Here is a 15,371-nt window from a genome sequence, read left to right on the forward strand (position 1 = left end):
GTATGTAAAAGTTAAATACAAAAGGCAGAACTTTGACAAAAACATGAAATACATAAAATGGTAATGAAAAACTTTAGTTTTATTGTGAGGTCTGAAGTTCTGCCTTGACAAATATTTGACATTAGTATTACACTTTAATGAAGGGTACAGTTGTGGTACTTATGGTCAAAGGATGCAGGGTTTTTTTTTTTAAGAAATGCTCATAGCTCTAAAAGTAATAATGGCTCATAATGTTTCTATCAATTATTGACCTACTCAAGTCTAATTTCATACCAAATATTTCATCTTGCACCTTATTTTTGAAGAAAAAAATGAGCATTCATTGACGAAAAATGGTGTTTTATGACAAAAAAGGGCATAAAAATAATTTAACTATGTTTAGGGTTGGTCTGAAGTTATTGAAAAGATCACATTTGTATAAAGTGGGAAAAATATGACATTTTGAAGTATTTTATGAAGGGCACATTTTGGTTAAAAAAAAAATGCTCATAGCTCTAAAAGAAACAATGCCTCAATCAATATTCCTATCAATTATTGACCTACTCACATCTGTAATAACTTCATATCAGATGTTCCACTTTTACACCCTATTTTTGGAAAGAAAAAAAAACGCTTATTTCTCATTGAAAAAAAATTGCGTTTTTACGCCAGGCATAAAAACGTAAGAAAAATACAGAAATATAATGAAAATGCTGTATCTATGGTTAGGTCTGGAGTTGTTGAAAAGATCTGATGGGGAAAAAATATGAATATAAAACATTTTTACGACAGTTTTATGAAGGGTACCGTTTTGGTACCTATGCTTAAAGAGTGTAAATTTTTTTAAAGGTACCACGAGGGCTAATAAAACCAGATATTATCGACAGTACAAATGGTATCGTGATATTTGGGTTGAAGGATGTGTAAGAAAATATTGACATGCTATTGTTGAAGATCATCTGTATCTTAAATCTGGGTTTGTAGACTGTTTTTGATTTTATTTTTATTTTTTAAAGTTAGCAAAGCTGATGCACAGAGTAATATTTAGAATTACATGATTAAGTTTTAAGTTTAGACTGGTGAGAATTGTCAGTGTGTTTTTCGCACAGACACATTTTCCACTTTAAATAGGAAGGACTGGTGTTGTTTGTTCATTTTATATTCACTTAAGGAAAAGATCATATTCCTACTGTATGTTTGTGCTGAATTAACCAATTCAAAGCATTTAACTGTATTTAATACTGGTAAATGTCTTTTCCATTCCAAAACCATGTTCCTGCATCGTTATAGTGAGCCTAATATCATATGTCACCCCACACCTATATTTTAGTGCTACTTTAGTTTTTTTTTTTTTTTTTTTTTATCAGTTCAAGCATATTTTCTGATTAATAGCATTTTAGATGTGCTTATTTTAAGTAAAAGAAAATAACAGGACACCAAACAGCAGGTTTGTCAGGTTTGTATGTATATAAATATATGTATATATAATATTTTTTTTTAATTACAATTATAACTACGCCAACATTGTAAATAATTATCAATTACACGATTACAATTATAATTGACTCTGATCCAGCGAAGTAAAGTAGTGTAAAAGTACACTGAGGTCGGTGCAGCTTGGGGGCGGGGTTTAGTGATGTAGATTCTGAAACCAACCAATCAGGAGTGTCCCCTGCTCCTGACTGCTCTTCCTGTTTGGCCAAGAGATTCATTATCGGGTGAGAAATAAAACGTTTTATCCTTAAAGTTAAACGTATGTCTTAAATGCCGTCGTTTTCTCGTTTAAATGTATTTATTCTGGTGAAATAAAACATGTTTACATGTTGCCTTTTGACATAGAAATAGCTGGCTGTGCGCGTGTATATATTTTTTTCCGTTGTGTGTCTTGTCTATTGAGCGTTAGCTACAGCGAGCTGTTAGCAGCCAATATGGCTATATTCAACTCATGGTCTAATTGTAAACCTCGATTGTCCGTCACTGTATAGATCGTGAAGTGGATCAAAAGGCCGCAGTGTGGACTGGGACCATGGGAGGAATAAAACAGGAGCAAAGTGATGCACCACAGCAACAGCAGCAGCAGCAGCAGCTGCCCAGAGGTTCACAGGCAGCGGATCCACCGCAGGAAGAGGTGCTGACCAGCATAGAACCATCAACCTCCTCAGCATCATTTACTCACCATCACATCCCCACTATTAGCAGTCAGAGATAATAATGACATGTTAATCTGTTTACCCACAGCAGAACAAACACACATTCTTAATTCATTGCTTCAATTTAATCAAAGCATTAGATTACACGTGTCAAAATAAAAGCACGCAGACTTTCAGAGCAGTGATTCTTAACCTCTGTGAGCTGGGGCTAAGGCTGCACGATTTTACTTTGAAAACTCGATTTTCGATTTTTTAATTTATTTTTTATTTTTCCTGTTTTAAAAAAAAAAGACAGTGGATTGAAATATTTCAAGTATTTTCTTTTAATTGGAAAAGAGAAAACAAATTGCTGTTTTGTGAATCCGATTTTCCACCTGTGTGTCTTATACCGCTATGTGAAATCGGACAGTGGCTAACCCTGAATTTCCACTGGATACGTTTCCGCAGCGTTATGGCTCCGATCCAGTTTTGCGCCGCCGTCCGGCAATCCCCACCGGTTGCGTTTTGAGTAAGCAAGTACCACTGACTGCAGTTCGGGGCGGAGCTCGATGTGGCATGCTATTGTGCTGTGTGATTCTTATACAGTTAAACATAATCAACCTCAAAATAAATAAATCGTGCAATATAAACATTTTTATGTTAGATAATTCTATAGGCATACAAAATAGATATGGGTCAGGGTTTATTGAACGTTGTGCGCGCCACCCTGAAATGCAGGCTGCAGTCGGGCTTCCCCGGCGCAGTTCGGTCAAACGACTGACGTCACAAGACCGATAAGTTCTCGCAATATTTACATTATCACGTGAGAACGCAGTTAAAGGTATGTGTTATAAACGCAACAACAAAAAAATAAACAGGTCCATGATGTCATCAATGACCTCTGAAAACCTCTTACCTGTTGACTCCAGGCCTGGCCCCGCCCATTATGACGTTTTGGTGATTTAGTTGAAATATGATCTGAAGTGTTTTATTTTGAAAAGTAACCAGATGTTTTAATGTTGAGTATGTGCTTAACTTCCTGTTTGGCTATATTTGCTCTGAGCTGCCAGAAATAGAAGTCCTGTGTATCTCTGCCAGAGGGATCTGGACTGTCGGAGCTATGACGGAGCAGATACGCAGCGCACCAGACCCAGTGGAAATGAACACATAGACTAAAGTGAAACCTATCAGCTACGTAACGTAGTGGAGCCGTATCCAGTGGAAATTGGGGGCTAGTGGTTAGCGCGGCCACCTCACAGCTGGAAGGTCCTGGGTTCAAGCCCTGGGGGTGGACTCTTGGTCTTGTTTTGCATGTTCTCCCCATGGGTTTAATCTGTGTACTCCGGCTTCCTCCCACAATCCACAAACATGGGTTAGGTTGATTGAAGTCTCTGGATTACCCATAGAAGTGAATGTGTGTGTGAGTGTTTGTCTGTCTGTGTGTTGCCCTGCGATGGACTGGCACCCTGTCCAGGGTGTACCCCTGCCTAGCGCCCAGTGTGAGCTGGAGATAGGCACCGGCAGACCCCCGCGACCCTGAAAACAGGAAGAGAATGAATGGATGGATGGAATAAAGTGCAATTCAAAGCTTTAATAAATAAAATGAAATCCCCTGTGGGAATGATAAAATAACAAACCACCCAATCAAAAAAAACTCCCATTCAAGATCCTCACATTTAAAAAAGAAGAGGTCATAGAAGGGGTCTATTACATTAAACGTGTTTGAAAACAATTTTTACAACAGTTTGTAAAGGGACTATGTCCTTATCAACTTTGCTGTCTTTTCATGCTGTCACCTGCCTGTTTAAAAATCGCGATCAATTAATAATCCAATTTCGATTTTATATCGATTGTTTTCACAGCCTTAGATTGAACAGTAATTAGTGATTTTATGTAATTGATCTCATCCCTGCATTTCTCTTAATCCATCACAAAATCCAGTCTAATTGCAGTTTGATAAGCAAAACCTTGTCAGGTACAATAAATGAGGCGATGGGATACTCACAGATATTCATGTATCATCACTGATTGTGTAAACATGCACACACAACAATAGTGCATTTGCCTAACGAGCTAAAGTTCTATTAATTGATAAATCAAGGTTCTACCAGAAGATGCTTTAAGGCTGGAGTCAGACGGATAAACTTTTATTTAAATTAATAACAGCAAAAACACAGGGAAATCATGACAAAATAATCTATAAATAATGACAATTTTAAACTTGTCCCTTTCTCTTTGTGCAAATAAGCAAAGGTGCATTCTGAAATGGTCCCCATTTATTAAGCAACATGTTATGAACAATCTAAAATGTGTTTTCAGTCCTTTGGTCGAGAATCACTGCTTTACAGAACCCACTCTGACAATCTCAGCATTAATACAGGAACGAAAAAGGGTTTCTGTGTTTTTGTATCATTTTCTTTATTTTTGTTTATTCTTGTTTTGTGTGTATTTGGTGTGTTTTTGTGTTTTTTTTGCTGTCATTTAGTTTGTTTTAGGAGTTATTTTGTGTATTTCTGTTGCCGCTTTGCATTGTGTTTGTTTTTGGAGTCATTTTGTGCAATTCTATTGTCATCTTGTGGTGTCTTTTTTCATGTCATTTTGTGTGTGTTTGGAGTCTTTTTGTGTTTTTTTTGCTGTCATTCAGTTTGTTTTAGGAGTTGTTTTGTGTATTTCTGTTCCTGTTTTTTGTGTTTTTGGAGTCATTTTGTGCAACTCTATTCTCATCTTGTGTGTGTTTAGTGCCATTGTGTGTTTTTTGGAATCATTTTGTGCAGTCTTTTTGTATATTCTTGTTTTTTTTTCTTTTTTTTTTTTTTTATCCTTTTGGAGTCATTTTGTACATTTTTGTTGTCATTTTGTGTATTTTTCTATCATCTTTTAAAAATGTTTTTTAAAATGCATTTTGTGTGTTTACTTCAGGAGCCGCACAACATTACATTTTAACATTAGACAGGACTTTAGGTTATTTATTGACTGTACGTGTACAGCCTTTATTCATGGCTCCTGAACCCATCCAACAACATGCACTGCTGCTACTTCTTTTTTTTTTTCTTTACCCTTTTTTTTCAACTCCATTTTTCTTTTCCCTGCAGCCTAAAAAGAGAGGCTGGCCCAAAGGAAAGAAAAGAAAGAAGGTGTTGCCCAACGGGCCCAAAGCACCAGTAACCGGATACGTTCGCTTCCTGAACGAACGGCGGGAACACATGCGGACCAGATACCCAGACTTACCTTTTCCAGAAATCACCAAAAGACTCGGAGCAGAGTGGACGCGATTGGCTCCAAACGACAAACAGGTATTAACTGTGGGTTCAAAACTCAACATGTGGTGAGAGATCAATTACATACAGTGTAGACGACTTTTACTTTGTACACACGCATGTGCTGTTATTGATTTATAGACTATTTCTTTGTGTAGTTAGCAATAATACAGGAGCGTATCTAGTATGTTGATGGTTTAGTTGTAAAGTCATCTGTTAGAAAGCAGGATTTTACGATGATCAAGTCAAACTTCTTTTTTCTTTCTCCATCAACAAGTCTGAATTGAAATACCAAGGTAGCATTTGATAGTAATTGTAAAAATATGCTGCCGCTGTAATCGTAGTTGAATTGTAATTGAATTCAGATAAATTAACTTTGTAATTGTAATTGGCATGGGATAGCTATAAAAACTGTCATTGACAATGTAATTAAACGCACAACTGGTGAACCATGTTAGAGTTCTATAGCTTACACATATGTAGTTACCAGTTCATAGAATATGTTTCTTATCCAGTTTACCTGTTAGTTCTCTTCAGGATCATTTTATCATTTAAAAAAAAAAAAGTTGTCTAGGGATTAGTACACTGACAGGAAAAAGACTCAGACGCCCACACCAAAAATATTAATACCAATATTTTCATTGATTAGGAAGCCGTAAACAAGAGATGAAAAATAAATTAGATGACAGATAATATTTTTTTAGTGTATTTTCCAGCTGATTTAAAAGACATGAGTCAAAACTGACCCGTTATCATAAGAGATGCTAACAGGAAGCTAACACAAGAGGAAGGATACGTTTCATGGGCTTATTTATTAAAGGCTCAGTAATTGTGATGAATTGTAATTGAACTTTAGTAATTGAAAATATAGTTTAAATTGACTTTTATGGGAAAATTTTAATTTTAATTGCAATTTGAAAAAACGCATCTTTCTTTTTTTCATTTATTTTTTTATTTTTATTTCATTTTAACATTATTAGTTATTTATTTTATTTACTCCTATATGTTTAAGTTCCCACATTAATTATTCTATTTTTTGTAATTGTTATTTGTTCTTAAATATGAAAATTGAACATTTAATGCTGACGCTAATGTTCCCTGGTATATTTAAGTGCCTTGTATACACATAAATAAAAAAATATGGAAAAATGCTGGTCAATGTAATCATAACTGAGTTGTAGCTGAGCATGGATAATTGAAGGTGTAATTGTAATTGACCCCAACCCTGGTCCCTTTACTTCTAAGATAAGTTATTTTAAATGGGTCTGGAAGAAAACACACTGGGGCTAAGCTTGTTTTGGTAAAACTTTCCACCAACAGCGATATTTGGACGAGGCTGAGCGGGAGAAGGTCCAGTACGCTCAGGAACTGAAGGAGTACCAGCAAACAGAGGCCTATCAGCTCACTAGTGCAAAGATACAAGACAAGAGGATCAAAAAAGGTGAGCGCTGCCATTGGCTGTTTGGTCATCAAACCTCATGCTGCTCCTTCCTGGTAACAGGAACCTGCTCTTCGTCCATAAAAAGCATCTGTCTTTCCTTTCAGAAGACATTCCATCAGTGAACAGCAGCAGCACTCCAGGGTCGTCCTTCACAAAGGCGAGTGAAAAATCACTCACTTTCCTTTTATGTGCTTTTCACTGATGACGGCAATGACTTTTTCCTATTATTCCTGTTGCAGGCTTCAGACCTTTCAACTAGATTTGACATCCCTATTTTCACAGAGGAATTCCTCGATCAGAACAAAGGTAACACTCTCAATTACAAGTATGAGAGAGAGAGTGGGAGAGATGAAAATAAACCAATGAAAGCATTAAAATATAGGGTCTTATCATGTTTATTTTTAGTGAAAAATGATAATTATACTAAATATTACCAGCAAAACACACAAAATAAGAGACTAATAGAATGAATAATAAAAAGAACAGACAAACAATAAGAAAATACACAAAACGACACCGAAAAACACATGCACCAAGAGAGAAAAACATGTACTCTTGACAGCAACACACAAAACGACAGCAAAAACACACTTAATGAGAGAAAAACACACTTGATCACTACAAAGCACACAACATTAACAGAAACATACAAAACGACATAAGAAACAACCAAACGACACCAAAAACACACACACTGAGAGAGAATACTTTAACTAATACCAACCACATACAAAAACGACAAGAAAAACCGACAAAATAAGAGACAAATATACTATTACTGAATAATAAAAAGAACAGACAAACAACAAGAAAATACACGAAATGGTAAATGGACTTGATTTTTATATAGCGCTTTATCACCACACTGAAGCAGTCTCAAAGCGCTTTACATATCAGCTCCTTCACCCAATCATTCTCACATTCACACACCAGTGGGACAGGATTGCCATGCAAGGCACTAGTCAACCACTGGGAGCAACTTAGGGTTCAGTGTCTTGCCCAAGGACACTTCGACACATAGTCAGGTACTGGGATCGAACCTCCAACCTCTCGATCAGAAGACGACCCACTACCACCTGAGCCACGGTCGCCCGAAATGTCACCCAGGGCACACACACTAAGAGAGAAAAACACGTACTATTACCAGCAACACACAAAACGACAGCAAAAACACACTTAATGAGAGAAAAACACACAAGATCACTACAAAATACACAAAAATAACAGAAACATACAAAGCGACATAAGAAAAACCAAACGACACCGAAAACACACACACTGAGAGAGAATACTTTAAATAATACCAACCACACACAAAATAAGAGAAAAATATATTGAATAACAAGAAGAAGAGACAAACAATAACAAAATTGACCAAATGACACCAAAAACACACAAAATGATGATAGAAATGATGTTGATTAGAACATGAACTGAAACTACAAAGGTCAGTGTTGGTTCCACATCAGGAGGGAGAGACTGTAAATGATAAAAACTATAGAAATAAATCTATTCAGGAAGCATTAAATACTGTTTCATTCACTTATTTACAGTGAGATTTTTTTAAATGTGTGTTATCACTCGTTCATTCCATCATTATGCTCTATAGTTGTTTTTAAATAGCGTTCTCGGACAAAGCGGGTACTTGAGCCAAAAAAGCTTGAGAACCACTGTCCCAAGAGCTGATATCCTATGTGGTCAGTAGTGTGGCCAATGCAGCATGGAGCTACATACTGTAGTCAGAAAGCTGTAGCGGTCTCCTCTGATTCACTTTTGGCTCTTGTGTGTGTGTGTGTGTGTGTTTTTTTCCAGCTCGAGAAGCTGAACTGCGGCGACTTCGTAAGGCCAACATTGAGTTTGAGGAGCAGAACGCCGTGCTGCAGCGGCACATTAAGGACATGTATAACGCTAAGGAGCGTCTGGAGGCTGAGCTGGGGCAGGACGAGAAGCGCACGCAGGCCCTGCACCAACACCTGCTGGCCATTAAACACAAACTGGTCAGCAGTCTCTCAGCCATCCCCTTGCCAGGTCTGCAACGTTCACATTTGATTCAGTGAAAGCAGAGGCTTTATAATTATGGAAGTGTCTATTCATACGGTTGCCGTACGGACAACCCCCAGTGCTATTGGTACATTTACCCAAGTACACGTACGTAGCGTCTTAGGGTTAGGATTAGGTTGTAACCCTATATTGGAACAATTTTTAGGGTTAGGTTTAGTCTTAGTCACGTGACCTAAACTGGCCAATGAGGGGTGCTGCGTAGAATGATAGAATGTCGGCATATTGATATGGCAACCTTACGGATAGCCACTGCCTATTATTATTTAGGACAGTGTTTCTCAAATTGGGGTATGTGTACCCCTAGGGGTACGCAAGGGCACTGCAGAGGGTACTTGAGAGAGATGGTGGAAAATTAACAAATAAAGTGTCAGCCTTGGTCCCACCCCAGGTCTGAGATGACCGGAAATGATAGAAACTATAGAAATAAATCTATTCAGGAAGCACTAAATCAGCATTTTTTTTTACCTTGTGGGGTCACCTGGAGTTTAAATGGGGTCCCCTGAAATTTCAGAATAATTTAGATGAATTATTTACATTTTTTAAATATTATTCCTTAATTTTAAACTGTATTTCTATACTTTTACTTTGTGAAATCAAAATCTAGTTAAATAAAAAATAAATATCTGAGCTCAAAACTAATTCTAGAAAAAAAAAGGTCTTTCTTGATATCAAAATGAGGTTATCCAAAAAAAGGTTCGGAAGCACTGCCCTAAATACTGTTTCTTTCCACTTATTTACAACATTATATACTTTAAAATGTGTGTTATCACTCCTTCTTTCCATCATTATGCTCTGCAGAAGGGGTGATTATTGGCAAGGATGTTGCAATACAATACGTATCACGATACTTGGGTCATGATACGATATTATCACGATATATTGCAATATTCTACCCAGTTAATACCAAAATTAAACGTAGAGATGCGGCTGTTTCTCTGCTAACACCTCGGCATGATGTCTTGCTAGCTGAGCTCGTAAGTTAGTCGTGTTCCCACAATATTTCCTGGGAGCGAGGCAAATCTTGCAGACGGCGTTGTCCCTATCAAGCTCATTTTTACTCCCTTTAAGTTGGAAACCAAAGTAGTTCCAAACGTCAGCTTTGTACTGTGGAGGCGTTGTTATTTTGTTAGCCATGTTGTTTGGGATTTGAGTCAGTCTGCTTCTGCCACTGTGACTGCCTCTACTACAGAAATGGTGTTGTGCGGCACAGTAAAGTGGCTCTACGGCACCATCTACTGGAGTGGAGGTGTGGAAGTGACACAATTTTTAAGGTTTTTCATGTAGGAACAGGATCTGGTCAACATGCCCAGTAGTTAGGTTGCTCTGCTGAAAAGTGACTATGTCTCCAGCAGTAGAAAACACACAATCACGAAAATGTGAAAAATACATAATTAAATATCAGAAAAAATAATAAATCGGCACCTAAAAAATTGCGATATATTGTAAAATTGATTTTTTTTTTCACACCCCTACTCTGCAGTTGTTTTTAAATAGTTTCCTAAGAAAAATGTTGCAATCAGACAAAGAGGGGACTTGGATTCAGAAATAAGAGAAAAGGGGGTACTTGAGCAAAAAAAAGTCTGAGAACCACTGATTAAGGACATGTGATCGATTCCCTTTTGTGCTCATTATTTGTTGCTGACTCATTCATTTATCGAGACATTCTGTACAGTGAATTCAAATTCGTCGAGGATGATTGTAAAGAACTTTTTGTGTTGACCCTTAAAAGTCACAGGTGAGACCGCCTCTATTGGAAACCTGGACTCCTACCTGAGTCGACTCAGTGGAGTACTGGAGGGGAATCCCCACAAACATCGTGCTCTGCTCAGCCAGCTCTGTGATGTCGTCTCTCATCTGGACAGGTGAATGTTTTAGTACTGAGTCAAAAACATTGGTAACACTTTACTTAAAGTTTTAGACACTACCCTAACACTTCGTTACCCTAACACAGGGGTCACCAACACGGTGCGCGCGGGCCCCTGGTAGCCCGCATGGACCATGTGAAGTGTTCTCACACCTGTTCTAACAGCAGCACTAGTCACCAGTTAACTCCATCTAAAAAACAATGATTTACCAGGCTTCAAACTCACAAAGATAAGTAGTTTAGTAGAGTTAAATACTGTTGGACCTGATAAGTTAAAAAAAAAAAAGAACATCTTTAAATGTTTATTTTCACTGAAACATTCAGACAGATGTGTTCAAGTATTGCAGATACGATTTCATTAAAGATGCTGCAGATTTGGTGTTTAGATTGGGATGTTTTTTTCTAAAAAGTAAAAAAAGAAAGAAAGTAGAGTTTCATGAAACATTACATTATTTTTGCATTGTAAGAACATGTTTTGGTTACTATGGGCCCTATTCTCCGCTCGGGACTTCACATATTTTTACGCACCTGCGGTTACTCGCCTCTCACCTGCGCGTATTCTCCGGTCCAGGTTCCTGACACGCCCACCACGCGTAAATCAACCAAAAGCGCGTAGTGTGTGAGTGAAGGCGGTCTGAAGCAAAGGAGGCGGACTGGGCCGTGATGTCATTATATTTGGGCTGTTTATAAATCATGGAACATAGAGTTTTCCCAACGCTTGTAAAAATCATTGAAATCTGTGAGAATGATAAAGTGCACTTTTAATTTTTAAAACGCCTTCGTTGATAAACAATGTAACATGATGATTTGATCAGATCATTGCAGGGTGAGGATCGGACACATTTTTCTGTCTGAGACTGATTTTATAAACTTCTTACATTCTTGCATTCAGAAATGATCAGCACACATTAGTCGTCATCATCAATGTTTCACTTATTTAGTCTTGTAGTGGATCAAACTGTGGCTTTATGTTGTACACGGTGTTAAACTAGTTTAATCAGTCCGACGTCTGTCAGAGTTTCATTGTAACGAGCTGCAGCAGCTGACGCACGCACCGCGGCACACACACAGCTGATCAGCTCCACAACACTGTTCTCACCCCCTTCCATGGCAAGGAGTGGATGGCACAGATAAAATATAATGAAATGTAACCGTCTAGAACTGGTATATGTGAACATATTAGAAACAGTGATGGTCAATCCTTTGGCGTACTTGTGTGACTCCGCCCATCCCCGTGACAGTGTCAGTTTAGATAGATTCTTTCTGGGAGTCTCTTCTGCAATATTATGAGTGTATGTGGCTTCAATTGTAACTAAGTCCAAACTTCTTGTGCAATACAATGTTTCACCTTATCGTGGCGCTGCACTTATTCCAGGTTCAGAAGCACGTAAGAGGAAAAGAACTTAAGCAAACAGGAGAATACGCGCAAGGCCAGATTTATATGGGAATCCCCACATTTCAGGGCCGCTCCACCCAGAGTGCGTAACTGGGATGGAGGCGCGCAGTGACTGACTTACATAGTTATGTACAGTAGGTAAGAAATAATCCAGAAATAAATTATATTTTAAGGTGCTTATAAAACATCGTTTTCTGTGACTGGAAGATAAACAAGGGCTTTGTAACGCTCGTCTGAAACCACACACAGACACAACCCCCTAGGGGCATGGCGGCTAATCGCATAGCGATGCGTTCCCTCGACAAAGAAGTACAGTTGGCCAACCTCTGCGTCACGTTGATGCCGTAGGTCCAGAGACAGAACTATGAACCAGGCTTTAAGTGCAGGGGAGAATAGAGCGCAGCATGGAAGAATAGAGCCTTAAAAGAGTAGTTAGTGAAGAGTAAAACAGGAACATGATGATTCCCAATGAAACGTTTCAGAAGTGGTAGTTTGAAAATGAATCAATGGCATAAATGAAAGAGAAATAAAGTGTTGCATGTTGAAACTTAAGTATTTCCTAACTTTTTAAGTAGATTCAAACTCTGTCTTCATTATCTTTCCCTCTAATTGAAGTGAAACTGGGAAATTGTAGTAGTATTTCTGTGTGTATCAAACTGGTAGCCCTTTGGATTATACAGTAACTTTGAAGTAGCTCACGGTTTCAGAAAGGTTGGTGACCCCTGCCCTAACCCCTAACTCTAACCCTTCTTTATTTTTTACCAACCCTAACCCCAACCCCACTAGATCCCTCCACCTAACCAAAAAAATACCAACATAGCTCCAAAGGTGTCATAATTTAGCCAAAGATGTCATAATTTAGCAAATGACACTTATTGACAGCCTTCATGACACCTTTTTAATGTTATTGACAGATAATGACAGCGTAATGTCAGCCTTATAAAAACTTCAACTTAAGTGTTACCAAAAATGCATTTACTTGAAAACAGATATTCAGCTTTTTTTTAAAAACTTTATTATTTTGGTTTAAATCTCACTTAAAGCAGAACTAAGTAACTTGCGCTTAGTGCTCCCCCTAAAAAAAATCCTAATACAACAGTGACACTAAGGGTGCTGTCACACATATAGTCACATGTGACCATGTGAACAGTCTGAGGAAGACACACAAGTAAAATAAATGAATGATGTGGGAGTAATACGGAAGGGAGTGTGGAAATGTGTGTGATGTGTTTGTTTGTGTGCTGACAAAGCGGCTCTGAAAATGGATGGATAGATGGATATTTGTGTGTGTGCTGCCTGATGGAGCGCTGGGTTGTGAGTGCTTGTACATGCCTGTTGCCGTGACGACAGTGTGTGTGGCTGCTGTGTGTTGCTGAGCTGTCACTGCATGGAGTTGCTCCGTTCCTTAGACAAAGGTCTTCTCTGCCTTTTTTTTGCTAGCTCCGCCAAGATATAAGTTTGAGAAAAGTGAATTTGTAGACAACCATGTGCAGCCACGGGGCTGGTGATAATCTAGCTTTAGTTTGTATTGGGCTGCCGTCAAGCAGGGGGGGATGAAAGACCCCCCAAACACCCCATAAACACTGTATTACCCTCACAGGGACTACGAGAAGGATGGCAATGAATGCTATCAAACCCATTTCAATTTTACAAGAGCCTTAACCATAACACAGTTTGAGCAGCCCTTTCAAATGCAGCAAACCTACCAGTTGTCTTGTTGATGTGCACAGTCTAGTCATAATGTTGCTGTTTAGTACTTTAAAGCAGCGCTTCCCATGGTCTGTGGCCCAGTAAAGAAAAAGAAGAAAATTTTATGTATGTTTTGGCAATTTTATTTTGAAAACTGTCCCTTCCCGTTCTTGGCTGCAACTGATTGGTGGGTTAGCGTATTCAGTGTTGTATGATCATTGCTGACAGACCCAAGCACACCACTCAAAGACAGAGAAAAGTTCGGGGATCACTGCTTTAACATGTTTGCCTGTATTCATTGTTGACTGAATTTGTATTATTTGTGTTTCAGTGAGAAGTTTTGAGAAACCTCGGGTCAGAAACCTGGTCATTCTTGGATCAGAGGGACACAAAACAGGCTCGTTGGCATTTGGACAAATTAGATCCATTCAACAAATGTATTCTTAGCAAGGTCGGCACAGCCAAGAGAACCAAACTGAAAATGTCTTTTTGTACATGATTCTTGTTGAATATGTGTGTTCTTTTTAACATGTGGAGGACTACACGTGCCTCCACGGTTAACTTTGTATAATGTGAATCTATGCGGCACTTGTTCATGTTTACAGTAAAAAACAAAAAAAAAAAAACAATCATCTGATCTGAAGATAGCCCTTATGCTTTTTATCAGCAGAGTTTGGAGGATAAAATGTTTGATACAAAAAGACAAAATCTTGAGTTTACAATGAATGACATTTTTTTTTTCTTGTATTAGTTTAGAGCGATTAAAATACTGAAAGGGATGAGCCCTTGTTTGGGTAACACATGTCTACAGTTTTAGATTTGTATATTTGTAATTTCTTTTTAAATACATCGATAAACACAAGTGTTACCAAAGCTTCTGCGTGTGCTTTATTTTTTACTAGGAGGAAGCAGATTAAAATATATCAAAATAAAATAGGAAATTACAGCGTTTTAAGGGACAAATCCTTCCAGCAGGGGGTGCTGTTGATGTAAAAAGGCATTGTACATCTTTTCCTTGGCCTTAATTAGTTTCTTTACCAGCTCTTAGTTGGTTCAGACTAAAATCCTGGATCAGAGAAGATCATTTTGACCAATATTATTAATATTAATTGATCTTATAGGATAATACACTGATGTGCGGAGTGATAATAAAGGATACTTATACTTACCCATGAAAAGGAACAATTCAATAACCCCTTAACCTAAAACATTGGTAATTGTGAAGGTAGCCTTTATCAGCTGATTTAGGGCAATTATTAAATATAACTGCAAATCATTATTATGAAGATAAAAAAAGGCCTTGTCAATTAAAATGACTTTTATTCATATTTATATTAATTGTTATGGTTGTGTGGCGGTATTAGTGTTTCTGCTTTACAGCAGTTAGGCCTGCTTTTCAATTCCAGGCAATGAAAGCTTTGTTGGACTTTTTAGTGCATTTTCTTCTCATGCTTGTGTGGATCAAACACACAGATTACTTCTGAACGCGTATTTCTTTTTCTCACAATCTACTGAAGGCCCCTTTAGAGGACCATCATTCCGGATGTCTTATTAC

The 15,371-nt window shown here is 37.9% G+C and overlaps 1 protein-coding gene across 2 annotated transcripts; it reads left to right on the plus strand.

Annotated features, from left to right (window-relative positions):
• Positions 1-1,629: 1,629 nt before the first annotated feature.
• Positions 1,630-14,596, plus strand: hmg20b (high mobility group 20B). 2 transcript variants are annotated; one of them, XM_028443933.1, is made up of 9 exons: positions 1,630-1,697; positions 1,965-2,107; positions 5,201-5,401; positions 6,686-6,806; positions 6,911-6,963; positions 7,046-7,112; positions 8,619-8,834; positions 10,597-10,729; positions 14,148-14,596. In XM_028443933.1, the coding sequence occupies exons 2-9, from the start codon at positions 2,006-2,008 to the stop codon at positions 14,158-14,160; spliced, it is 906 nt and encodes a 301-aa protein (XP_028299734.1). In that variant the 5' UTR covers positions 1,630-1,697; positions 1,965-2,005; the 3' UTR covers positions 14,161-14,596. The 2 variants fall into 2 exon arrangements, with proteins under 2 accessions (XP_028299734.1, XP_028299735.1); XM_028443934.1 differs by having other exon boundaries at positions 6,914-6,963.
• Positions 14,597-15,371: the final 775 nt, after the last annotated feature.

The sequence above is a fragment of the Gouania willdenowi genome, chromosome 4, assembly GCF_900634775.1.
Source record: "Gouania willdenowi chromosome 4, fGouWil2.1, whole genome shotgun sequence".
Taxonomy (NCBI): Eukaryota; Metazoa; Chordata; class Actinopteri; order Blenniiformes; family Gobiesocidae; genus Gouania; species Gouania willdenowi.